Source organism: Halichoerus grypus, chromosome 2 (genome assembly GCF_964656455.1).
Source record: "Halichoerus grypus chromosome 2, mHalGry1.hap1.1, whole genome shotgun sequence".
NCBI classification, from domain to species: Eukaryota; Metazoa; Chordata; class Mammalia; order Carnivora; family Phocidae; genus Halichoerus; species Halichoerus grypus.
In genome coordinates, this window is record NC_135713.1 from 204,272,285 (window position 1) to 204,299,302 (window position 27,018).

The 27,018-nt window shown below is 45.0% G+C and overlaps 1 protein-coding gene across 5 annotated transcripts in view; it reads right to left on the reverse strand.

The window, feature by feature from the left end:
- RNF157 (ring finger protein 157) overlaps positions 1–27,018 on the reverse strand; it is a 79,130-nt gene that overhangs the window by 14,763 nt on the left and 37,349 nt on the right. For all 5 annotated transcript variants that reach the window (XM_036088571.2, XM_078066125.1, XM_078066128.1 and 2 more), the window contains exons 3-12: positions 13,270–13,358; positions 8,560–8,706; positions 7,990–8,107; positions 7,245–7,311; positions 6,923–6,966; positions 6,513–6,560; positions 4,088–4,159; positions 3,425–3,584; positions 3,156–3,268; positions 343–581 (exon numbers count right to left, since the gene is read on the reverse strand). In XM_036088571.2, coding sequence (XP_035944464.1) covers positions 343–581; positions 3,156–3,268; positions 3,425–3,584; positions 4,088–4,159; positions 6,513–6,560; positions 6,923–6,966; positions 7,245–7,311; positions 7,990–8,107; positions 8,560–8,706; positions 13,270–13,358 — 1,097 coding nt within the window. The remainder of the gene's footprint in view (positions 1–342; positions 582–3,155; positions 3,269–3,424; positions 3,585–4,087; positions 4,160–6,512; positions 6,561–6,922; positions 6,967–7,244; positions 7,312–7,989; positions 8,108–8,559; positions 8,707–13,269; positions 13,359–27,018) is intronic.

Consider the following 27,018-nt stretch of genomic DNA (forward strand, 5'->3'; position numbering starts at 1 on the left):
TGTCCTTCAGTCCTTAGACTATGCTCCCCATGGGCCTCACTGACCCCAGGGATGTCCTCTTCCCCATACCCCGTCCCCCTACCAAAAACACACAAGATGTGCCTGTCTGGATTCTCCTAAGTACCCACATGCCACCTTATTTCCGCCCCCTAAGGAGTGGGATAACCTGCATGAGTGTTAGCCCCAGGTCTTCCGTGAAACGAAGAGCTCTGGGAACAGCCCAAAGGGTCTACCCTGCCCTAGGGACCCAGGACATGAGCCGGTACTGAGGAGGGGAAAGAGGGAGTGAAAGCATATCACCAGGGACCCCAGGGTCAACACGGTTGAGCACCAACCACTCACTTGGAAAGACTCTTTTTGAGCTTGATTCCTTGGCTGCTGCAGTCAGATAGGCGGTCGAGCGGGGAGAGTGTCCTGCCAGGGGGCAGGTGGCCATCGCTGCCGTAGGAGGGCAGCATTCCTGACAGGTGGCCATCTCCAAGCACGTGGAGGGCTGGGACCGCTGGGGACGGGGTGAGGGGCCCATTGAGGGCTTCCAGAAGAGACACCACTTCATAGCCTGGCGGAATGTTCTCTGAGGACTAGGGCAATCAGAGACGGGTTGAAAAATTAATTAAGTACTCTTTGTTTTATGGCATGATCGTGTTTCTTGCTCTACACTGAAAAATGTTTTCTTTTACATCTGGTCTGGCAAGAAGAGCTTCTGTAAGAGGCCAAAGAAAGATAAAATGTCAAAGAAACCCATATTCTTAGATTCTGCTTAGAGATGAACTTCTTAGTAATGTTTATTTTTTTTATCGTAATGGAAATATATGTTTATTACAGGAAATTTGAAAAATACAGAAAGATAAAGAAAAGGGGGGGCGAAGAATCAATAATAAAATCTCCCAAAATAAAACCTTTATTACCATTCTGGTATATTTTCTTCCAATCTTTTTCTCTGTATGGTTTACACAGTTATACTCTGTAAATAACAATTTTATACCCTGCTTATGTCAGCAAACATAAATATTTCCCTTCATATACGTCCCCTTTTCATAGAGTCCACATTTCCTACCTCTTCTACTCATGCTAGGGATTTAGCAGCGTCCAACATTTCCTACTGTAAACCACATTTTTTTTCTTTAAGATTTTATTTATTTGTCAGAGAGAGAGAGAGCACAAGCGGGGGGGGGGGGGGGGGAGAAGAAGCAGACCCCCACCCACCGAAGAGGGAGCCCAAAGTGGGGCTCGATCCCAGGACTCTGGGATCATGACCTGAGCTGAAGGCAGACGCTTAACCGACTGGTGCCCCTTATTTATTTATTTATTTATTTATTTATTTATTTATTTAATTTATTTATTTATTTGAGAGAGGGCACATGTGGTGCAAGTGAGCAGGGGGAGGAGCAGAGGAGGCAGGGGAAGGAGAGAATCTGAAGCAGACTCCTTCCTCACTCAGCACTGAGCCCAGTGCGGGGTTCCATCTCAGGACCACAAGATCTTGACCTGAGCGGAAGGAACTCTTAACCTAACAGACTGCACCACGCATATGCCCCCCATGGAGTCCCTTTTAAAAAGCTTCCGAATCTGAAAGGTGAAAAATGGTATCTCATTTTAATTTGCATATTGTGGATTTTTAATGTGGTTAACTTAAAAAAAAAAAAAAGACGTTTAACCAGCTAAGCATCCTCTTCTAAGAATTTTATTTATTTATTTATTTTTTAAGATTTTTATTTATTGGGGCGCCTGGGTGGCTCAGTTGGTTAAGCGACTGCCTTCGGCTCAGGTCATGATCCTGGAGTCCTGGGATCGAGTCCCACATCGGGCTCCCTGCTCAGCGGGGAGTCTGCTTCTCCCTCTGACCCTGCCCCTTCTCATGCTCTCTCTCTCTATTTCATTCTCTCTCTCAAATAAATAAATAAAAATCTTTATAAAAAAAAAAAAAGATTTTTATTTATTTATTTGACAGAGACAACGAGAGCAGGAACACAAGCAGGGGGAGTGGGAGAGGGAGAAGCAGGCTTCCCACGGAGCAGGGAGCCCGATGTGGGGCTCGATCCCAGGACCCTGGGATCATGACCTGAGCCGAAGGCAGACACTTAACCGACTGAGCCATCCAGGCGCCCCAGAATCTTATTTTTTTTAATTTTAATTTTAATTTTTTTCCTCTTCTGAGAATTTTAAAAAATATCTTTTGTCCATTTATTTTCTGTTTGATTCATAGGAGCCATGGCAAAGATATTAGGTTTCTCTCTGATATAAATGTTGTGAAGACATTTTTTTTTTCCTTAAATGATTCATGGTTTGCCTTTTAATTTTAATCCTTTACACATCTTTTACACACCTGAACTTTTAATTTTTTTATGTGGTAAAATCTACACTTTATTTTTTCTGTAGCGTTCCTCTGCTTTTAAGCTTAGAGAGTCCTCTCCCATTCAAAGTCAACTAAAGACTCACCTAGAATTTACTCTCAGTCTTTAATGTTTGGTTTGCTTTGCTTTTGCTTTAATATAGTTAACTAGTTACTCCGTCTGGAATTTACTTGTTAAGCTGGTAAGGAGTGAAGTTCTAAGCTGATTTTTCCTCCCTAAATAGCTAACTAATTATCCTAATACCACGTACTGAAGGAGGGCTCTCCTCCACTCGTGTGTGAATGTGGAGACGGCGTCCGCTAGGACCACACAGCTTCCAGGCTGCGTTCTAGCGCTATCTACTTGCACCGTGACACGGAAGTGAAGTATGTCATCCACTTGGCTCCCAGTTGCTGGAGCCATGAAATGGGATAAAGAAAAACAGTTACCTCCTTCAAGGACCCAGATAAACATAGTAAATGGTATTCCAGTGCAAAACAGTCATCCCCTTGTTCCTGCTTAGGGGGAGCTCCCGACTGGGGTGAGGAGGCAAGCAGGCTGCTCCAGGCACGGCGAATATTAACTGGACGCCGAATTCCCAGGGAGGAAAAGGGGGATTTAATGATCAGTATCCAATTTTCCTTTGTAATACTGGTTGGTTTTAACACAACGTGACCTCAGCCAGCTTACTAAACACTGCAGCTTGTCAAGGTTTAATTACTTGTTGCAAAGTCAGGTAAAGAAGGATGAAAGGTGCAAAGAGCCAGCAAGGAGACCAGAGCGCGTGCTTCCCGGGTGGTCCCGGTGCCCAGCCCAACTCACCGAATGCTCTTCTGAGTCAGACGTCTGGGACGAGATGATGGGGTTAAAGCTGGTTGGGGACAGGGGGCCCAATTTTTTCCTCATGGCCCGGATCTGGAGCAGTGCCCGGAAGGCTAGAAGAAGGAAACAGAACATCAGGCCATCCCGGTGCAGGAGTCAGGATGAACAGGAGCCGGGGCACAAGCCACAGGGCCCCCTCCCGCGCGGCGGGCCGGCGGTCAGTTTGCAGACCCTCCCGCTGGGTCTCGGCCTGCGGCTCTGGGACTCACGCAGTCGGCAGATGGGGCAGTTGTTGGCCTGGTAGCGCAGGGTGTCAGCGCACGTGTTACACAGACAGAGGTGGCGACAGGGCAGAATCAGAGTGTCCCGCACATCGGAGAGACACACCACACACTCGGCACTGTTGTCGCTTACTTCATCCTCAGCCACCTGTCCCGGGAGACAGAAACGTAGTCAGTGACACAAAGACCTGGGCGTCCTCTGTTTTCTTTGCAAGCAGCTTGCCTGAAGAGCTGAGACGGGGAGTAAGAATAAAATCTTACATTTACTTTGGACTTTACAGTTTAGCACGTGCGTTTGCATACTGGGTTTCACTTATTCTGGGAGCTGTTTATCTCAAGCCATCCTAGGGGGTCGGGGCAGAGACATAAGGAGACCACACGGGGAAGGGCGGTGGCCATGTGGGAACTCTGCAGGGTAGCCGGGTAACTGAGCGGCCAGACCTCTGCAGAGGAACTCCTCCAAACCTGCCGATGCTTTTCATTTCCAAAGCGATGTAAGCATAAGCATCTGGAATGAGGAAGAAAATACCCTCCTCGGACCAAACTGATTCCAGAGTTTGGCATGCTAAACCCCTAGATCCTAGCTTCATCGGAGCGTTTCTCCCTCTGCCTCCTGGGAAAAGTACATTCAGAATTTTGGGTAGAACTTGCCTTAGAATCTTGTGTGTTGTACTTGTTTTCAATTCCATAGATCTCCTGAAGGAGGTAGCTGACCCCATCTACCTGAAGAGCAAACAGCAAAGTTCAAGGGCAGGCTGACTCACGGAGAGAAAGTGGGAACTCGCCCCTCAACCTTCTCTGGTAACCAAGGACTACTGATTCACAATGAAAAAAATCAAAGGCCTAGACAAGTAAAGGATGCTTTTATTTACTTATGTTTTCTCTTTGACAGGGAAAAGAAAATCAAATGTTTAATTCACCCACCGTTATGCCCAAGAGGGAACATAAAAGTTCACAAATACAACACTAATTCGTGTACTGCAGCTCACTGTTACGGACAGGAAAGCATAGTTAAGAAAGGCACAGACGAGCAAAAGGGTGGAAGAATATGCATCAAAATAAAAGCATTAGCTATATAATAGAAGTGAAGTGTGGACATTATAAAAATAAAGGAAAGGAGGGGCGCCTGGGTGGTGTAGTCAGTTAAGTGTCCAGCTCTTTGTTTCGGCTCAGGTCATGATCAGGTGGCGAGATTGAGCCCTGCATCGGGCTCCATGCTGAGCACAAAGTCTGTTAAAGTTTCTCTCTCCCTCCCTGCCTCGCGCTCTCTCTAAAATAAATAAATCTATTTTTAAAAAGATTTTATTTTATTTTTTATTTTTTTATTTTTTTATTTTTTTTTAAAGATTCTTTATTTATTTGACAGAGAGAGACACAGCGAGAGAGGGAACACAAGCAGGGGGAGTGAGAGAGGGAGAAACAGGCTTCCCACAGAGCAGGGAGCCCGATGCGGGGCTCGATTCCAGGACCCTGGGATCATGACCTGAGCTGAAGGCAGATGCTTAACGACTGAGCCACCCAGGCGCCCCCCCAAAATTTTATTTTTTAAAGATTAATTAATTTATTTTTAGAGAGAGAGAGCGCACAAGCAGGGGGAGGAGCAGAGGAAGAGGAAGAGAGAGAATCTCCTGCAGACTCCCAGTTGAACACGGAGCCTGATGCAGGGTTGGGTCCCATGACCCTGAGACCACGACCTAAGCTGAAATCAAGAGTTGGACGCTTAACCAACTGTGCCACCCTGGAGCCCCATAAATAAATAAATCTTAGAAAAAAATAATAAAGGAATGGAACAGAGAAAGAAAGAGAGGAGAAACAGGCAAGGGAAGGAGTGGAAGGGAAAACATGAGAAGAGAGACAGAAAGAGAGTAGGACCTTGAAGGGGAGGCCGATTGAGCCCCTCCACCTGCATGAGCCACCCCACCACCCACACGGCCAAGGAGCCCTCTTGGCCCTATTCCTTAAAGCCCCAACTTCAATGCCCACTTGCCCTAGCCTGGGCCACGTCAGTGCCAAAGCAGGCCCTTCCCTTGCTTCTCTCTGTGAGCCCACTCCTCCCTCTGCTTCACCTCTGTCCCACTGAGGTCCTCCCCTAAGACTGAGCCTGTCACTGATTTCATATCCCACTCTCCAGTTTGACAGAGTCTGTTGCTAATGTCAAGCTGGCAATAGGAAAATAGATAAACCATTTACCTTGAGCTACCCTAGCCTTTCCATCCTCTCTAGGTGTCCTGGAGAACGAGGCCTCCCCATGAGACAACTCACCAAGGCTTGGCCTTCCCAGGCAGTACCCTGGGCTCAGGATCTGTTTTCTCCTCTGCCTTTTAAAACTTGTTTCAACCTACTAATTGATTAAATTGGAAAGGATATTATCAACAAATTTATACGCAGGTGTTATTGACTGCTATTGACCTCATGAAGAGGGAAGAACATTTAACCCCCAAGAATGAATAATGCATCTATCACCCATCTGCAGGGGGGCCTGCCAATGCCCCTGGCACCACTCTCCCCTCCTCACTCTCTCTGACTCTGCTCCCACTCCGGCAAAAGTGGAAAAAAAAGTACTGGCACCTAGCAGGGGGAGGAGCAGACATAGGCAGAACTTGCTGGTCATTCTGGAAGGGGGCAGATGGCCAGTAAACTTGGGATTGGTCGAAAAGCGGTGGTGGGATGAATTAGGGCCCTGGGCTTAATTGGCTCTGAATTGGACCCCAACACTTTATCCTTTAGCTTGGAATGTTTCTCACCCTGGCATTTTAAATAAAAAGAGCTCTCCCTAAACCTAATGTCAAGAGACAAATCTTGTCCTTTCATTTCTCAAGTCCTCTGCTCAGATAATGGCCGCCGCAACACCAACAATTCTGGAACAATAAAGACACCCAACATCAGTATTCCTTTCAGGCCACCCAAGGAGTTTCTAACACACAAAAGTACTCCCTTTTATACTTTTCTTTGATTAAAAAAAAAAAAAAGGGTGGTAGGAGAGAAGAAGGGTGCTTAGCAAAAGAGAAAAAAAGAGAAAGATCAAAAGAAAGAAGGGTGGGGGGACACAGAGGACCCCTGGCCGTCAAATACTTACCACTTGCTTCTGTTTGAGCGGCTTTACGCAGAAAGTTCCATCTGTGTGCTGGAATGAACGAGAACAGTTATGACCTGGAAGCAGGGGCCGGATGGTACCAGGTGTGCTTGGTTACTGCTCTCAATTACACATGCGGGCGACTACAGACTCCTCACACCCGCAGGGCCTTCCAAGTATCCAGTCTGACCTTCCCATTTTAAGAAGAGGAAACTGAGGCCTCGGGAGCTGCAGGTCACACAGCAAGTTGGCAGCAGGGCTGCAACTAGACCCCAGGGTAGCCTCCGGCTTGACCACAGCCTTCGAGCCAGACCCATCCTGCTGCACTCAGGCAGCCGGCAGACAGGGCTGCCCGCGTCCCCACACAAAAGCCAGTTAAAAGTAATAAAGTGAGGCCCTGTGAAGTTACTCACCTTTTCGAAAGTGCCCAGCAGTACATGGCAATGGCCAAAATACTCTGAAAAAAAAAAAAAATAAAGGCACATGGATGAGGAAGAAAGCCCAACATCACACTTTGATGCCCGTCTACCTTCCCCGATTCCCTGTACCCAGCAAACCAACGCTCTGGGCTGTGAGGAGAAGGGGCACATTCTGTAACCCGTGCTGCTCTCGTCCGCCTGAGGAGCACGCGGGGACGTAGAGACCACCTGCCTGATCCCGATGGAGAGGGCCTGTTGTTCGTGCACCACCAAAGGGCAGTGTGTACAGCGAAAGAAGACATAAAGTGCCCATTACCGTCTCCTTCATCCACCACGGCGTGGACCACTAAAGGGTAAACCTCTCGGTCCAGATCAAAGCCAAGCTGAAGGGAGAGAAAAGGAAAAAAAAAAAAAAAAAAAGGATTTAACATGTTGAAATGGCACAGTAGTCCATCAGGGAGGGAGGTGTTGTCAAGAAGCATTAACTTCGGGGCGCCTGGGTGGCTCAGTCGGTTAATCGTCTGCCTTTGGCTCAGGTCATGATCCCAGAGTCCTGGGATCAAGCCCCGCATTGGGCTCCCTGCTCAGCGAGGAGCCTGCTTCTCCCTCTCCCTCTGCTGCTCCCCCTGCTTATGCTCTCCCTCTCTCAAATAAATAAAATCTTAAAAAAAAAAAAAAAAGAAGCATTAACTTCATCTCTGCTCTGGTTCGTCAACCTCGTGACCACCTAAGTCTGTTTCATTGAAGGCCACGGTTTCTTTCTAAAGCCTTGTGGCTATAAAACTCTCTAACTTGCAGGTGCTTTTCTCTGAGCATGACTTTCTCCAAGTATCTGAGGTGAATGGGCTACTTTGGAATAGAAAAATTAACGACATCAGGTATCTCTTAAGGGCGTGAAAGAGTCACAGGGCTGAAGGACAGCGTGGCCTCCGAGCTTCCAGGGAGCCTGGGCACTGCTGGCCGTAGTCTGGACGAGGCCCTAGGCCCCTCTGGGTCCACGTGAGGAAGCTGCCCCTGCCCCTCCAGCCAGCAGCCTGCCGCCTGGTCCAGAGGCCGCTCACCTCCTCCTCCGGCCACTCGGAGGGGTCCACGGTGTGGGAGGGCAGGCAGAACTGCTGACACACCCCTCGCTTGTAACGCACCGTCTCCGACTGCAGGCTGTTGTCTCTGGGGAGGTAGCTGTGGAGCAAAGAGGGAAGCAAAGTGAAAGTCAGCAGCGAGCCCAGACAGAGGGGCCACTTCCTCTGTCCCACGCCTGGTCTCAACATCAGCACGCTCTGGGTACAGAAAAGGAAAGGAAAGAAAATATTTCCTTTATCATCCATTTCCTTTGCTCTTGCTCCGTCATGCCGCTAAACGTCCATTCAACCCACCCATCCACAGAAAGGTCGCTTAATTCATGTTTAATAGCATCTTGATGAAATGAAAGTTCCGCGGCCACCTGCCACTGCACAGGATGGCACAATTTGCAGGGAAAAGGTAAAGAGGTGGGGCTCTGGGACGAAAATCCAAATTCAGGAGCGAGGTCTCACCTGGCGGTAGCAGCAGGTTTCCTTCCACGGGCGAGTGTGGAAGGCGTGGACCCTCCCCCGTGTGGGAAGGACGCGGCTCACCTGGTCTCTGGTTCTCACCTGGCAATCCCATTCTGGAACTCTTCCGTGGCCTGATAGTAGATGGTGATGGCCACTCGAGCATCAGTGTCAAAGGTGAACTCCACGTTGTAGCGGACTTTAGCTCTGCCAACCTCTTCTCCAGGGGTCTTCACCTCCTCCGCACACCTGGGAAACCACACAGACTCAGCATTTGGGGGATGGCAAATCAGTATTTTTAAATTTATCTTTTTTTTTAACTTAATACATGGCGAGCTTCTCTCCATGGCCATAGACTTTAGGCCTCCGTCTTCACTCTGAATGCTGGCCGAGCCCCTCATGACACTGGGGGGGGCATTTCAGTGATGTCTGATACTTCACAGCGCTAGTGAACGCTTGGGCATTGGCCAGAATTTTTTTGTTTTTGTTTTTGTTTTTACTGTAATTGAAGTTACTACTCACATAGTTTACATAGTTTCCACAAGGCCTGTCACAAAAGCAGCAGCCCCCCCCCTCCCCCGCCTCTTCAGAAACCATCTCTACCTCTTTTAGCTGATCATTTTGGCATTTACCTGCATGTTTCTACAGAACATGCTCACACAGTTCTTGACTTTTCAGTTTCAGGTGTTATCCACGGACTTCCTACCACGGGAGCCAGGTTTTCTTTCTCTTTCCTCTCGCTGCCCCATATAAGTACGCCGCCCCCCAGTGCGTACTTCATGATTCTGGTAGCTCAGTACCTTCGTGTCTGCATTACTGAGATTATATTCACATGATCCCCAACCTAGCCACAGAGTAATCGCTGATTATTTGTCTTTTCCTGCATCAGTTTTTCTTGGAGTTTGGGCTCATTTCCTTTTTCAGTGGCTCAGTTTTCTGTGTCTTTTATCACCCACCCAAACCCTAGCCCTCTGCTGGCTGGTTAAATCTCTCTCCATGTTCAGAAGCGCCAGGTGCTCCGTGCATTTCGTCTTCTTGAGGAGGTGCCCAGGGGACCCCAGGCCTGCTGTGTGCCCGCACACAGCCTCCAGGGACCACCCTCCCTCATGACCCTGGGGAGTCCCCACCACCTCCTTCCCGCATCTCCTAACTTCTTCCTCAGGGTACGCTTTTCTTGTGGCAGGGCCCCTCTTCCACTAGGATGCGTCGGAGGGACAAACTCTTTGAGAGATTTTATTCTACAGTCATACTACATTGAAAGTTTGGTTGAGTAAGGAGTTCTAGGTTATAAATACTTCTAAAAAGCCATTTGAAAGCATTGCTGCATTATCTCTCAGCTTCTAGTGTTGCTCCCAAGAAGAAGCTATTCTGATTGCTGACCCTGTTTTCCTTTGATGTAGGGCCTTTGCCTTCTCATCCATTGACCTGGGCGCTCCAGTGGTACTTGCCATTTAGAAACTCAGGCCCTCTGGTTCTGGGAAATTGTCTTAAATTAGTTATGTCATTAATGATGATTTCCTTCCTTCTATATTCTGTTTTCTTTCCAGAACCATTAGTTGGATGTGGGACCTTGTACACTGGCACTCTATTCTTTGTATCTTTCCTCTTTTCTGTATCTCAACCTTTTCACCCCCATTTTCTGGAATGTTTCAACTTTTCTTCTTCCATTCTATTGGCTTTTTCATTTCTGCTACTATGTTTTTAATTTCTGAGTCTTTTTTTCCCCTGTTGGTTTGTTCTGCCACTGTCTTTCATATTATGGGCATTCCTTACACATCTAAGAATCTTTGGTTGTCTGCTCATATTTAAGAAATTTAAAACCCCAGAGATGCCTGGGTGGCTCAGTCGGTTAAGTGTCTCCTTCAGCTCAGGTCATAATCCCAGGGTCCTGGGATAGAGCCCCACATCAGGCTCCCTGCTCAGCGGGGAGCCTGTTTCTCCCTCTCCTGCTGCCTCTCCCCCTGCTTGTGGGCTCTCTCTGTCAAATAAATAAATAAAATCTTAAAAAAAAAAAAAAAAAGAAATTTAAAACCCAAAGGCGCCTGGGTAGCTCTGTCAGTTGAGCGTCTGACTCTTGGTTTTGGCTCAGGTCATGATCTTGGGATCCTGGGATGAGCCCAGGGTTGGGCACTATGCTCAGTGGGGAGTCTGCTTCCCCTTGCCCTCTGCCCCTCCCCTGGCTTGTGTGGGTGCTGTCTCTCTCTCAAATAAAATATTCATTTGAGAGAGAGAGAGACAGAGAGAGCACAAGCAAGGGGAGAGGCAGAGGGAGAGGGAGAAACAGACTCCCCACTGAGCTGGGAGCCCGACATGGGGCTCCATCCCAGGACTTGGAGATCATGACCCGAGCTGAAGGCAGACGCTTAACCATCTGAGCCACCCAGGCACACTAAATAAAATAAAATCTTAAAAAAACGAAAGTTAAAAGTCCTAATTGGAACCCTGAGTGCATGGTGTAGTTTGGGGACCCTGGGCTTCCCGAGGGACTGATCTGGGTCTTTGGAGGAATCTCCAAGGCCAGTCTCTTTGGTCTTCCCATCCGGGAGGGTTCTACTCCTCAGAGACAGTGTTCCTCTCTTTGGACGAGGGCCTGGGGGCAGAAGGTGTGAGGGCGGCAAGCTGGAGGGTTCAACATCCAGTGTACCTAAATTTACTTAACCCCCATTTTTAGTACTGAGTTCAACTTTAGCTCTGCCTGGGTCCCCTGAGTCCAGGGTCTCTGTTTTAACTTTTCCATTGAGAATCGTCTGCCAGCCTTCCGCCAGGGTGCGGGGAGGGCAACTCTGGCTGTGCAGCATAGGGGGGGATCTGACAGCCTCTTCAGCATGCTTCCCACCAATCCTCTTCATTTTTGCCTCCCATCTTGGTGTCCAGAGGTCCTGGTACTGCCAATTCCTGAGCCTTCGGGGGTAACAGTTTAACTGGGTGACTCTCCCCTTTTCCTTCTGCTCACTCAGGATTCTGATCTCCAGGGCCTGCTAAGTTATTTAACACTTGCCTTTGTTCTAGTCCCTAAACCGCACTGCTGTGGCTTCTTTCCTATCCCCCCAGGTCTTCTGGATTAATGCTTTTAAAAAATACTCTTATTAGTGGGTTTTGACTGGAAGCAAAAGATGTTCAATCCTCCATCTTTACCTGGAAATATATGAATCAGAATCTACCCTATTCCCGTAATCTTGGAAAAACAGAGGAAGAACACCCTTCACTCTAACAGTTATTGAACAGCAGGTGTTTTTTCTCCTATTATCTTGTTGAATCCTGACAACAGCCAAGAAAGGTAAAGTGTGGTGTTGCTCTCTAAGCTCAGGGACTTATGTGAGCACGATGCTCGGTGCTTGCAGAGCTGGGAAGCAGGGTGGTCTTCGGCTTCCAGGCGGGGTTCTGCTAGCGCCTCCCAGCACTGCAGAGTCTGCTGGAGTGTGGCCCTTGAGCCATAGCCACGTGTGATGAGAGAGAAACACAGTGCAGAGAGTGGCCTCAGGAGCCTCAATCCATTCTGCTGCCTCGGGGGCTGCCCCAGGGAGGGTGAAGCGCCCCCGGGAGGGCGAGCCCCCAGCTGCAGGCTGCTCCCCAGCAGAGCACCTCCCTCCGAGGCTGCCTGGTCCCCAGAGTGGACTCCGGGGCTGGGGGAATAGTTGGGGAAGCAGTCAAAACTTCAGGGACAAATGAAATATAAAAATGAAGAGAGAAAGACAGAAAGTAAATTAGTGGTTGCTTAGGTCTGGAAGAGAGTTTTGGGGGGGGAATGTGGAGTCACCACGAGTGAGTCTAGGGTCTCTTTTGGGGGGTGACGAGAATGTTCTAAAATTCGATGGTAGTGATGATTGCACAACTCTGAATATACTAAAAACCACTGAATTGTACACTTTATTTTATTTTTTTTAAAGGATTTTTATTTATTTATTTGACAGAGAGAGAGAGAGAGCACAAACAGGGTGAGCAGGAAAGGAAGAAGCAGGCTTCCCGCTGAGCAGGGAGCCCGATGTGGGGCTCAATCCCAGAACCCTGGGATCAGGACCCGAGCCAAAGGCAGACGCTTAACCAACTGAACCACCCAGGCTCCCCTGAATTGTACACTTTAAATGGGTGAATTGTACAGCATGTGAGTTTTATCTTAATGAAGTTGTTATATTAAAACAATTATCTGAGAGAAATAAACTTCCCCAATGTTAACAGGACTGACATCTTCCTTGTCCATTTAGAAAAATCTGGGACCCGTCATTTGCCCTAGCCAAATCTGCCTTCCCAGGGGACCAGCGAGTGCATTAGCAGACTGGTTATCTGCAGCATCAGGGTCAAAATTACACTATCCTAGGGATCGCACAGAGAAGGCAAGTGTTGATGATCATTAATGTTGATGATGATATTAACCAACCAGCCGAGGGCACTACGAGTTCCTCAGAGGAAGGACACATGAGACGAAGGGTAAATGTAAGCAATAAAATAAGGATTTTATATTCCAACTTCAAATATCCCATTTTTCCCTAGGCTTGCTGAAGCAGTGGCAAAATTCAGTTGTTCCCGCAGTAATTCTTCTTTTTTAAAAAAAATAATAAAACGAGGATAATAAGGACTGCTTCCAGGAAAGGGAAAATCCTTCACAAACACAGACGCCAAGTTCTGAACAATCTAGATGCAGGAAGACCTAATCTCCGGGGCCGGGGCTGCTCGGTCAGTGCCAGGGCGGTTCACGTCCCTGAGCCCCGGGGGATCAGACTCCGGGTCTGGCAGTAACTGCTTCCCAAGTCTCTGGGGGGAGTCGGCTGCGCTGCACCTAGAACCTGGCCTGAGCCCCACCCCAGGGGAACTTACTTTACGAGTCTTAGTGTGTCCTTCCGGATGTTGATCAGGCTTCTCAGAGTCTTCACGGGCTCTTGGGGAGGTGGGGCAGCATAAGGAAACTGTCAGAAACAAAGTGGGAGAAGGCAGTGTGTTTAGAGAGACCATAACTGTCCCCTGCTGGCACAAAGCCTCATGGCTGACAAAGAACAGCCTTTCGAGGTGAAATGGGAAGGCCCCACTCTCCTAACTGAGGACACCAAGACCCGACAAGTTAAGTGAACTTGCTCAAGGTCACAGCCAGTGGGAGAACGGGGATTCGATTTGGCGTCAAAAGGCTAGATTTATCTGCTTTTTCCATTGTAGGCAGCTTATTTGAGTCAGCATTCAAAATGTGGATAACTAATAAAAACTCCTACTGAAGTTCCAAATACCAAAGGACACACTGTGGCCGAGTTAATCACAAAAGGCTTTTCCATCTGACCTGAGACAACAGGGAGCCAGACCTGCAAGGTTTTTCCTTCAGTGAAGCCACATGGTGTCTTCGGAATTTAGGAACTGCAAATAAAAGAGAACCCCATCATGTGTACAGAGCTGAGGCTGCAAACAGTGAAGAACAAATTTTCCCTGCAGCTGGTTATATAAAGCAGAGTTCTTGAAAATGTGAGCCAAGAGCTATTTTGGGGTCATCAAAGGTTTATGATTGTCATTTACCTTATGCTTTCACTCTTTCCCCATTGAGATGTGGAGTTCTGCATGATGATAATGAGATAAGGGGACGCAGTAGAAAATTTAAATGGGGTTTGCTTTCAGACAATTAAGAATGATTTTAAATGCTGCCAGTATTGTTCCTAGTGTTATCTGGACAATAAACATTTTTTTACACATAATTCACAGAAAACCCACCGACCAGTCTTTGTAGCTTGGCAAAACTGGGGTACTCCTAGCTCTAGAACTGTCTACCTCCTAGTGCTGGGATCAGAAAATAGGACACCGACATGATCCTCTAATTGTGCCTTCACAGATTTTTGCTGAATGTGGTTCTTTTTCTTGGGAAACATAATTTAACCTACGGTACATCTGATTTTATGTATTTAATATGATTGCTGATAATTCACTTGTATGAATGTGACCCTGAAGTAAATACATTCCGTCTACCTTATGTGCATTCAGATTACCCACTTTGTGGGTATTATATAGCAACACTAAATGTGTTCATTGATACATTAAACATATATTCTCTTAAAATATAGGACTGTTGGTTTTTCTAATTACAAAGCAATACATGTTCAAGTAGAAAATCTGAAAAACACACAAAAAATACAAAATCGGCTACAATTTCACCACTTGGCAATACCAAAGTTAACACTGCAGGATGTGTCTTGGAGAGATAGGCCTCCATCCCCCCATCCATCCATCTCCTCACCTATACTTCTCTGTGTCTAGGCACGGTTTCAAACTGTGCCCACTATTTTATTCTCTTTTTCACTTATAAAGATGTGGTAAACATTTAAAAAGTCTATAATCAGACAACATGACTACACACGTTGGAGAAAAGGACATAGTTTATTTAATCAATTTCATAGTATTCAAAGTTTTCCATTGGTTTTACTCGTTTTTCGTCTTTTTTTTTTTTTTTGCCAATACAAATGTTGTGGTGAGTGCCTTGTTCCTACATTTCTGCATGCTTGTTTGATTACTTCCTTAGGACAAATTCCTAGAAGTGGAATTACTGGATGAAAGAGTAAGCATATTTTTAAGACTTTAAAAAATATTTTGCCAAATTGTTCTCCAGAAAGCTGATTCCAATTTTGCTCTCCCACTGGCAGCATATGAGGAGGCTTTTCTATAGGAAAGCTGCAATTCTAGTTCAGATCCTCTCTGTGGCCCATTTCCCCACCCCCCACTTCCCTAGGCTGTCACACTAAAGGAATTTAAAACAATTTTAAAATAAGCTTAAGCAAAAAGTAATTAGGCAAGAAAATCCGACACAAATGCTAGTCTATTCTAAAGCCAAAATAAATGACTTTGGGATTAAAATTTTTTTCTGGAGTAGCAAAGTTAATCATATTCATTTGCACAGGTACTTGGGAGTTATCCATAACTCCTACCTGAGTTTAAAAAAAAAGGCAATTCTTCTTTCATTCTTCACCGTTCCCCCCCAAAAAAAGAAAAACAAAAGGAAAGTGAAAAAGAAAGATGAGTGTTCTTCGTCTTCCACTTAGAATAATCCTGGAGCTTCAGTTCTCTGTCAGAAAGGTACTGACCTCGAAGGTTTGTCCATTAGTCTCCGAGCAGACCAAACTTTATTCTTTGTCCACTAGTCTTTACCTAAAGCCTGTCTTCATTATGAAAAGTGCAACAGAATTCCAGAAACTGCATTTAGGTATCCTTCATGAAGTCGCTCAGTTTATATACTCCAGAATGATGTCTGAGAAATGGGAAGGCATTCCATAAGGCCATCTTGAGCTCGAGGCAAGAAGTCAGGATAGGCCTTACAGAAGGCCTGGCAGTCTTCCTCCATCTGTGGACCTGGTGGCATGTTTTGTACAAGATTGAAAAGGCCATCTCTTCCCCTTGACGGGCCTAGTTGTGCCAAGGTTGTATCTGAGAGAAGAAACTCTGTTTGGTCCTTCCTTATCACCATTTACTCCTTAATTTAGTGGATGTTTACTGAGTATCTACTATGTGCCAGGATCAGGCTGGGTTCTTTATATATATATAATTTTTTATCTTACTTTATTTAATTGTGGTAAAATACACATAATATGAAAATGTTCACCTTCACCATTTTAAGCACACAGTTCAGTGGCCTTAAATGCATTCACATGTCATGCTACCATCACCACCATCCACCTCCAGTGTAAATACATTCTTATTTGGGGTGCCTGGGTGGCTCAGTCAGTGAAGCGTCTGCCTTCGGCTCAGGTCATGATCCAGGGTCTTGGGATCGAGTCCCAGGTCGGGCTTCTTGTTCTGCAAGGGGCCTGCTTCTCCCTCTCCCTCTGCCCCTGCTCGTGTGCTCTCTCTCTCAAATAAAAAAATAAATAAAATCTTTTAAAAAATCAAATTTAAAAAGTACATTCTTGGGGCGCCTGGGTGGCTCAGTTGGTTAAGCAACTGCCTTCGGCTCAGGTCATGATCCTGGAGCCCCGGGATCGAGTCCCGCATCAGACTCCCTGCTCAGCAGGGAGTCTGCTTCTCCCTCTGATCCTCCCCCCTCTCATGCTCTCTCTCTCTCATTCTCTCTCTCAAATAAATAAATAGAATCTTTAAAAAAAATAAATAAAAAATAAATAAATAAATAAAAATAAATAAATAAAATGTACATTCTTATTTGATATGCTCAACACTAAGAGACATGTCTGCCATGCACACCAGATTGTCAGGTCCTCGAGGAACTCAAAAATATGTTGGTTGATTAGATAAATGAAGAATGTCAGTATTAACATCCTCATTTTGCAGATGAGAAAACTGAATTAAAAGATTTGTATAATTACTGAAGATCCAGGGCTAATGAGTAGTAGCATCAGAATTTGAACCCAGAACCAGGAATTGACTCCAAAGCCACATTCCTTCCATTGCAGCTGCCTCAGCTAGTGCAGGGCAAGCTGCTCTGATCCCGGGAGTTCTCTAGGAGGCTGTGTAAAGTGTAGAGAGTCTGACAGTTAAACACTCACTGCAAAAGATACCAAATCCTGTTCAGGTTCTGAAAGCTAGTCGAAACTCTGGATTACATCCTTACGCTTAGCCAGCGGGACCTACAGAAGCAGATCTAATGCAATACTCCTTTTAAATTTTAACAGGAGTATCTAAGGTCTTAGAGAAGAGCTTTCTTGGAGCACAGCACGACAAAATCCTTTCGTTTGCAAGATCTAAGAGCACCTGCGGAAGACACGAACATACATTCAGGGTATGGTGGTGCCAGAGAATACCGCCACCAGCAGAAGCAGCCACTGCTCACCTCCTGCCTGAGCTGCTCAAAAGCGTGGTACTGACAGATATTTCTAGAACACAGTGGTTTCTCCTCGAAACTATTTTTAAGGAACAAAGATGTGTATCCATCCATTCAATACTCTCACTTCGCCCTGAGTCGCGTGCTGGGCTTGGGATTCGGTGAGGGACCAGGCACCCCTCTCTTGGTTCTGTCCGTAGGGGGCCCAGAGCTGTGACAGCTTGCATCTGGTCCAGCACCCTCCCAGGACTGGCCTGCTGTGTCTGTACTGAAATTAGCCCAAATCTCAGAGTCCTTTAAATCCCGAACATCTCAAGTCCAGCACAGGAGTATAGTACAGGCTCAGCCAAATGAACTCTTCCTTTCAATGGGCCCCAGGGGATTGCTCATCCAGGTTCTGTGTGAACACTGAGCAAGTAAGTTCCTCTTCTGCCTTTTATCCTAGTGTTCATCAGTTTCCTTTTACACTTGCCCGACACTGGCCAAGTGCCACCTAGTGACCAAATGAGGAACTGCCAGTTTAGACGGAACAGAAGCAGCGTGTGCCGCTGAATGAGTCCGTGTGTGTGTGTGTGTGTGTGTATCAACCATATATCCTAGATTTCTTTTTAAATATTTTATTTATTCATTTGACACACAGAGAGAGAGAGCACAAACAGGGGGAGTGGCAGAGCGAGAAGCAGGCTTCCCGCTGAGCAGGGAGCCCGATGTGGGGCTCGACCCCAGGACCCTGGGATCATGACCTGAGCTGAAGGCAGATGCTTCACTGACTGAGCCACCCAGGCGCCCCGTCCTAGATTTTTTAAACCATTCTAATTTCTAATTTCACGTATTTTGTTAAACTACCCCAACAGATGCACTCAGATTTTGTTGTAGAAAATATGTTCACAATGCCTATAAGGTAGTAAGATATCTTATTTTAGTTGTAAATTATTGGGTAATTCCCAGCAGTCTATAAAAAGGACTACAGTCATTCAGAAAAATAATTAATTAACTTCAATAAAAAGTTTTTTTTAAAAAATACATAATTTGCTGGGGTGCCTGGGTGGCTCAGATGGTTAGGCGTCTGCCTTCGGCTCAGGTCATGATCCCGGGGTCCTGGGATCGAGTCCCACATCGGGCTCCTGGCTCGGCGGGGAGCTTGCTTCTCCCTCTCCCTCTGCCTCTCTCCCTGCTCATGCTCTCTCTCTCTCTCTCTCTCTGTATCTCTGTCTCAAATGAATAAATAAAATCTTTAAAAAAAAAAAATAAATAAAATAAAAAATACATAATTTGCTAACATTTGCTATTAGCCTTGGGCTTGGTCATATGCATACAGCAGCCTCCATGTGGCCGCTGGGGGCTCCCTCAGTTGGCTACTCTGTCCTTTGATAATGCCTCCAACATTTGTGAGCACTTCCTTACTTTTTAGAGTCACAAGATATTCCAGGTTAATCTTATGTTTTTCTCCATCCCTGGAATTGATCGTGTCTCCAAAGAGCCTTGGATTTTTTAGAGAAGTCTACTTCATACCATTATGTACTCACTAATCTTTCACTAATGAAGACTTGATCTGTTTCTAGTTTTCACAATTACAAACAATGATGCCATGAACATTCCTTGAAAGGAAACTTAATAGGAAAAAAGGCTGAAAAATAGGGAAAAAAAAAAAAAAGGGTGGGGGAGAAAAACAAATTAAAATGCACTAATTCAGTTTTCATTTAGGAAAGAAAATGCTCCAAATGCCAAAGCCCTGCTTCAAAGAGAAAGGATATTATTTTAGATAATCTATAATTAAGATAGAAAAGTACTCATTTTATACATTAGCAGATATGTAATATTTGTGCCAAAGAATCAGATAATAGTTACTATGGAAACCAACATCTGGGGTCGTATGAATAACTCATTTACAGCACTACATGAATGCTTTCTTTTATAGATTTTAGGGCTTTTATATTTAAATTTCAGTTCCTTTTTATTTAATGTCTGCTTATTTTCTCAGCTTTCTCTACTTCCCCTCTTCTCAGATGTGTAGTGTGTCCAAGACTTACCAGTGGGTATTTTTAGACTGGTGATGCTTTAGAACATTTTCTTAAATCAGTGTTAGGGGAGAACAGTTTAGTCTCGGCTTGAACGTTGTGAAATGAATACAAATTTGCCTATTTAACCAGCCCTGAGACAGACTGTATTGGGCCTGCTGTGGACCAGAACGTCAAATGAGCTATATTTACAGCAGTGAAACCTTTTTTCACTAATTTCCCATCCATTCCATTTCCCATGACTCGTGGGGAGTCAATCACCAGTGTAGAAAGACTGGTGATCACAAAGCTGATAACATGCGAGACACTCTTTTCACGTATATCAAAGATGTGAGGGAGACATTAAGAGGGTGTCACAAGATGACCTTAACACAAAGATGCTCTGTGTCCAGGTTCGGTTACCAAAGGAATCAATCCAAGAAGGCAGTCTATTTATAGTCTGTTAACTCCTCTGCAAGGTTCCCTGGCAGGAAGCACACAGGACCAATGTCATGGCTATGTGACATCACATCTGATGTTGACCTTTTCCAAAATATTTAAACCCTAGGATGAGATTACGCCCAGTTAACCAATTCTCTCCAATCACCCTAAAAGGTGATAAGAAAAGCATGAAAAATCCACTGCAGAGTAAAGCATCCACCATAAAATCACACAGATCTGGGTCAGTGACCATTGCTATGTACTGCTTTGGTGACAACTGAAACCTCCCCGACTTTCAGTTCCCCACTGATAGAAAGCTCTCACCAAGACACCACCCCCCCAAACAGGACCCAGATAAAGCACAACCCACTCATACTGTGCTTCTAAAATAAAAGTACCTTCCTGAAGATGAGCTGTTTTTAGCTATAAAGGATTTTGCCTAACACCAGATAATTTTAAAGGGGGTTAAAAGGGAAAAAAGAAGTGCTTTTATTAAAGCAGACAGTCATCTTTTCCCTCCAGCAAGTTGGTAAATAATGACTAATGGTCAGAGAAACTACTCCTTTCAGACAAGCACTCCATTCTAGACACCTGACTTCCGGATTTCATCTGGTCGGAAGACTCATAACCCAGCTCACAAATAAGAATCCACTTTTAAACAAGAGATTTTGAGATGCCTGACACTGAATATGCCCAGAGAGACAAGGACCGGTATTAGTCGAAAGAGGTATTTTAAAATATACCACACATATTTTTTTCTGTCCCCAAAGAAGCGTATGAATGTTCTAATGCCACCAAGTGTTAGTTTTCCAGTCATTTTTCAACAGGCCAATTACTAAGACAGGCAAGAGGAACAAAGTCTTCTTCATTCCATATTTCAAAAACAAAAAAAACCATAAGCTGGTCTTCAAGTTGAAAAACTCCAAGCTGTCCTTCTGTGCTCCCACTGAAATATACTGACTCTAATATGACATAAATAAGGTCCAAGATTAGTTACAAGAGTTGTCAAGTCTCCTCTCATATTCCTGGAAAGAAAATATGCTCTGGCTTGAGAAAAAAGAATAACAGTATGAAATACAGAAATAGTTAAGTTTACAAGCCAATCAATGACAGGATTCTCAGCCCTGGTAAGGTCTGGTGACTTTGCCTAGGCTATCTATTTGCAGATATATCCCTAGGAAGAAAGCCATTACTCTGAGTCAGTAACCCTATTGAGATTTTATTTTCTTCAGCTAACCATGAGATTTGTAAATCCCATATAATTAGCATACAATAAAAACCTACAGCATATGTCTTGATAACTTTAATTTCTTTTTTTTTTTTTTTTATTGATTTATTTGACAGAGACAGAGATAGCGAGAGCGGGAACACAAGCAGACGGAGTGGGAGAGGGAGAAGCAGGCTTCCCGCTGAGCAGGGAGCCCGATGCGGGGCTCGATCCCAGGACCCTGGGATCATGACCTGGGCCGAAGCAGACGCCTAACGACTGAGCCACCCAGGTGCCCCAATAACTTTAATTTCTAAGTTATTAATATTATGATCTGTATTCTGCAGCTACTTTAACAAGGCGACATTCGCTCCACTTTGTCCTGCTAAACTTCCAAAAGCTTTGAGAGCTCGGATTATTCTTCAGTCACCCTTTAACAGCAGTGAATACCTAAGGTTATATAACCCAACTGCACTACTTTATCTGGCTCCTTTGAAAGCCTAAGCTCATTGAAGTATGCTACACAGTGAAACCTAGCAGCTAGAACTATAACCTTTATAGGTTGAATATAAATGGTGAATCTCAGAGACAAAATGCACATATTACAATATGCCAGGTGCAGAGTCCAACTCCAAGGTCGATTTTTGTCACTGGCTTCCCTGTCCTTCTGTGTTCCATCCCCATCCCTCCCTTGGCCTCCTCCTTGAGACCTCCGCATCTCTCCATGTCTGTCACCTGTCACCTCTCAGCCCATTCTTGCAAATCTCCACTTCTTTAGCCACATCATTTAACATCTCCAATTTTCCTCTTCTCAGCAACTGTGTCTCTATGGCTCTTCCTCTTTTAACTGATTTCCCGCAGGCTATTAAGACCCTGAGCTTCTGATCACCTTTTAGGGCCTGCCAGGGTGATTCCAGTTCATCAAGAATAAATAGGTGTCCTGGCATTAACCATAAGCTTTCTGAGACTAAAAATAGCCAAGTTCCAAGTTTAAACATGGTACAAAACAAAGATAGTACAATGGATAATAATTCCCCAAGAAGCAATACATGGTCACATCACCTAACATCGTTAATCTGATTCTTAGGTTTGTAATTCTTGACCATTAATACAAAGATTCTTTAAGTGCTAGTTAATAATCTGTTAAGAAAGCATAGCTCCCTAATTAAGTGGGAAGTCAAAAGTTCAGCAAGGATTTAGTGACTGGCTTCTAACAAATAAATTATGGAAAAGGAAAGACGTATAGTGGGTAAACCTGACAGACACCACCTTGACCAAGTGATCAAGGTCACCAACGGCAGTACTAAGATGAGCTGTCATGTACCTCTGGGGTGGTGCAATCAGGGGAGCACTTACCTCCTAGTAGTCTTCCCCCAAATCTATAACCCTGGTCTAATCACAAGAAAACACCTGAAAACCAAACCAAGGGAAGTTCTACAAAATACCTAACCAGTACATCTCAGAATTGTCAATGTTATGAAAAATAAGGAAAAACCAGGAAGCTGTCACAGATTAACAGAGGTGAGGAGATGTGACAAGCAAAGGTGTGGTATCCTGGATTAGATTCGGGAACGAAAAAGAGACATGAGTGGAAAAACTAGTGTGGTCCTAATAAAGTCTGTAGTGGGTTTTTTGGGGGGGAGGGGGGATTTTGTGAAAAGAAAGCTGAGTAAAGTCTGTAGTTTTAAAAAATAGCAATGCACCTATGCTAACTTTTAGTTTGGATAAATGGACCATGGTTGTGTAAGAGGTTATTCAGCAAGAGAAATGCTAAGATGCAATGGAAATCAGAGGATCTCAAAGTAGAAGGTGTGGGTCTTGGCTCTTGTACTATTGGTCGTATAATTTCAGACGAAATTACTGTGCCTCACTAAGTCCCCACTTCCTTACCAGTAAAATATGCTTACTATTAGCTACCTCATAACTTGTGAGATTAAGGGCTCTATTAATCAAGGTCCAGTTAGGAAAACAGAAACCACACCGGTTATTTTAATAGAGAGAATTTAATATAAGGACTGGTTAAACAGGCATTAGAGAACTAAAACAGGAGAAGGGGACACTGAGCTGACAGCGAGTGACCTCAGGAAGCAGCTCCCCTCCCCTTTGGGCTGAGGGAACAGAGGGGAGAGGTGGGGGTTATCAGATCCCAGAGGCCTGCTGAACCTGGGACTCAGAATTTCTCTTCTTCTTCTTGAGTATAGTTGATAGAAAGAAACTGAAGATGACACAGACAAACCGGAAGACAAATATTCCATGCTCACGGATTGGAAGAATTAATATTGTTACAATGTCCACATTACCCAAAGCAATCTACAGATTCGGTACAGTCCCTATTGGACTTCCAAGGTGGGCCCTTCTCCTCCTCCAGTCCTTCCAGCACCCCGTGTTGGCGAAGCCGGGCAGGGAGCAGTGGGTGATGGAGAAATGTGACCCCTGGGCCCCAGCCCCAGCATCTGGGGAGGTTAGAGGCCAGGAGACAATGGCTTAGCTATTATTTGTGAAATAACTTTGTAGACCGTCACCTCTGCCCACTGGTACTTATTACTATCACTACTTCTGTGAAGTGCTCAGGCCAACCAGATGCTCTCCTCTTTCTTTTTTTTTTAAGATTTTATTTATTTATTTGACAGAGAGAGACACAGTGAGAGAGAGAGCACAAGCAGGGGGAGTGGGAGAGGGAGAAGCGGGCTTCCCGCTGAGCAGGGAGCCTGATGCGGGGGGCTCGATCCCAGGACCCTGGGATCATGACCTGAGCTGAGGGCAGATGCTTAATGACTAAACCACCCAGGCGCCCCTCTCCTCTTTCTTTTAAACATATTTTAAGGTATGGGTTAACTGAGGACATACACTTGTGTTTCCAGCATTTAAAATATTAATAAATAGAAAAATGGCTAGGGACTACATTCTCTTCTTTTATTATAGCAACCTTTACTGCAAAGCTCATTTATCAGTGCTGCCTTCTAAAGATTGACTTCTGTAATAATTGGGGCTGCTATTTTACCTGATGGGTCTGGCAAGACCACTTTAGAGATTACAATAAGTGTGCTTCTTGGGGATGCTATTCTGTACATGTAGTGAACTGTTACTGGACTCAGAAGTCTTTGACTTTTATAGAATTTGTAGAACACTTTCATTACAAATTAAGGCCACTATGCATCTCTTTAAAAGCTGAAAAAATTGGGGCGCCTGGGTGGCTCGGTCGTTAAGCATCTGCCTTCAGCTCAGGTCATGATCCCAGGGTCCTGGGATCAAGCCCCGCATCGGGCTCCCTGCTCCGCGGGAAGCCTGCTTCTCCCTCTCCCACTCCCCCTGCTTGTGCTCCCTCTCTCGCTGTCTGTCAAATAAATAATTTAAAAAAATAAAAAAATAAAAAAAATAAAAGCTGAAAAAATTAACCAAATTTTTCTTTGAAATGCAACAGCAATAAGCATAGTTTCCCGTAAGGTGGCGTGTCCAATGACAACAGGAAACAGAGGTGAGAGTGTGTACATTTAGCTTCAGTATGTTTCAAAGAAATTTCGAGGAAATTCCTACAACACAGATGCTTTAGTTTCACTGCTGAATACCACTCGGATCTTTGTGTTCTGGTTTGTTAAGAAACAGCATTAACCAACAAACCGCAAGTTCAAGTGTTTTAGTGGCACTTTCCGAGTCAGCAAAACTTATGTCATAAAGTTCCTTTCTCAGAGCTTCTGTGAAACTGAACAACTCGTGTATCACGTCCTCCCCATGTGTGTGTATGTCTGCTCTTCCTGCGAGATTATAAACTTGAGGGAAAAATCCATGTTAGAGTTGTCTTTGTATCACCCAGAGTGATTAGACCAGAACATGGAGAAGATAGAAATAGGTACGAATACATGAATAAGATCTTCAGAAGAGTATAGCATGTGCCCATGATGACTCTCAGGATTCTGAATATTTGCCCCTCAGGCTAAACGGCAGGCTGGCACAAAGAGTGTTCTTTACAAAGTAACTGGAAAACACACACTGCCAAGTGTTTTTTTAATAAAGGGTTTGTGCAACAACATTTATTAAGTTTAACTAGGAGCTAAGACCCTCTGGTCCTGCCAGTGAACTGCATGCGGGAGCAGAAAATGAAAATAAGACTATTTAAGGGGCGCCTGGGTGGCTCAGTCATTAGGCGTCTGCCTTCAGCTCGGGTCATGATCCCAGGGTCCTGGGATCGAGCCCCGCATCGGGCTCCCTGCTCTGCGGGAGGCCTGCTTCTCCCTCTCCCACTCCCCCTGCTTGTGTTCCCTTATCGCTGTGTCTCTCTCTGTCAAATAAATAAAATCTTTAAAAAAAAAGAAAAGAAAAGAAGACTATTTAATAAAGTGATGGCAAAACCAGGAGCCAGTAGACCCAGTTTCAGGCCTCGATTCTTGCTCTTACTGATAAGTGAGACTTCGGGTGAGTAATTTATTGTTTCTGGGCATCAGTCTCCTCATCTGTAAAATGGGATTTACAGCCCTCGTCTATCTCCTAGGGTAATTAAAATCAAATAAGAAATGTTTTAAAGATCATACAGTGCTATGAAAATATTGTTGATCATTAGTGATCATTCGTGATTATCATTAGTGATAATACTATCTTCTTTTTTTAAAAAAATATTTTATTTATTTATGAGAGAGAGAGACAGAGTAGGGGGAGGAGCAGAGGGAGTGGGACAAGCATATTCCATGCTGAGTGCCGAGCTCAATGTGGGGCTCGATCTCAGGACCCTGAGATCATAACCTGAGCTGAAACTGAATCAGATGCTCAACCGACTGAGCCAACCAGGCGCCCCGATGTATTCTTTACATCTTTACAAGAATTCTTTAAATTCTTTAATACAGCTGTGAATGCAGGCATACCTCAGAGACGCTGTGGGTTCGGGTCCAGACCCCTGCAATAAAGTGAGTCAAATGGATGTTTCGGTTTCCCAGTGCTTATAAAAGTTATGTTCAGGGGCGCCTGGGTGGCTCAGTTGGTTAAGCGACTGCCTTCGGCTCAGGTCATGATCCTGGAGTCCTGGGATCGAGTCCCACATCGGGCTCCCGGCTCGGCGGGGAGCCTGCTTCTTCCTCTGACCCTATCCCCTCTCATGCTGTTTCTCTCTCTCTCTCTCAAATAAATAAATAAATAAAATCTAAAAAAAAAAAAAAGTTATGTTCATACTATGCTGTAGTCTATTAAGTGTGTAATAGCATTATGTGTAAAAAAATGATGTAGATGCCTTAATGTAAAAATATTTTATTGCTGGGGCGCCTGGGTGGCTCAGTTGGTTACGTGTTTGACTTTGGCTCAGGTCGTGAACTCAGGGTCCTGGGATCAAGCCCCGCTTTGGGATCCACTCAGCAGGGAGTCTGCTTCTCCCTCTCCCTCTGCTGCTCCCCCTGCTTGTGCTCTCTCTGACTCTCTCTCTCGAATAAATAAAATCTTTAAAAATATATATATTTTATTGCTAAAATGCTAACCACCATCTGAACTTTCAGCGAGTCAGTCATCATCACTTATCCCAGATCACCATAACAAATACGATAATGACAAAGTTTGAAATATTGTAAGAATTACCAAAACGCAACATGAGACATGAAGCGAACAAATTCTGTTGGGCTTGCTCAATGCAGGATCACCACAAACCTTCAATTTGTAAAACACTCAACATCTGCGAAGCACAAGAAAGTGAAGCGCCATGAACAAGGTATGCCTGTACTTAGGAAAATGAACGTATGAATGAAATATCAGCAATTAGATAAATATCTCTTATCTATGAATCCTAAAGCACTTGGAGTAAATAGCATTAGGATGTATCTATCTCACTTTGTTGTGACCCAGGAGAATTACTGCAAATCTGCCACATGCTCTATTAGAATTTAACCTCTCAGGAACAGCGGGCTATCAGGGGGACATATAAAGTCCTACCACGGTGACCGGAAGGCTCGTTGAGGTTCTCAGCTCATGACTGGAAGGCAGTGGGAGGTAAGCAAGGTTGTGGCCCTGGCAGTCTAACAAACAGGACTTCTGCAGCATGACCCAAAACAACCACGAGCCACCGAAGAAAACCAAGCACAGGTCTGAGACGACCAGCTTCTGTCCTGCAGGGAGGCATACGTACCCACTTCTGGGGAGCTGGGATTAAGGACTAAGGCTGAGGGCTGCCGATACAAAGGTCAGGCTGCCCTGCACCCCTCCCAGCACCC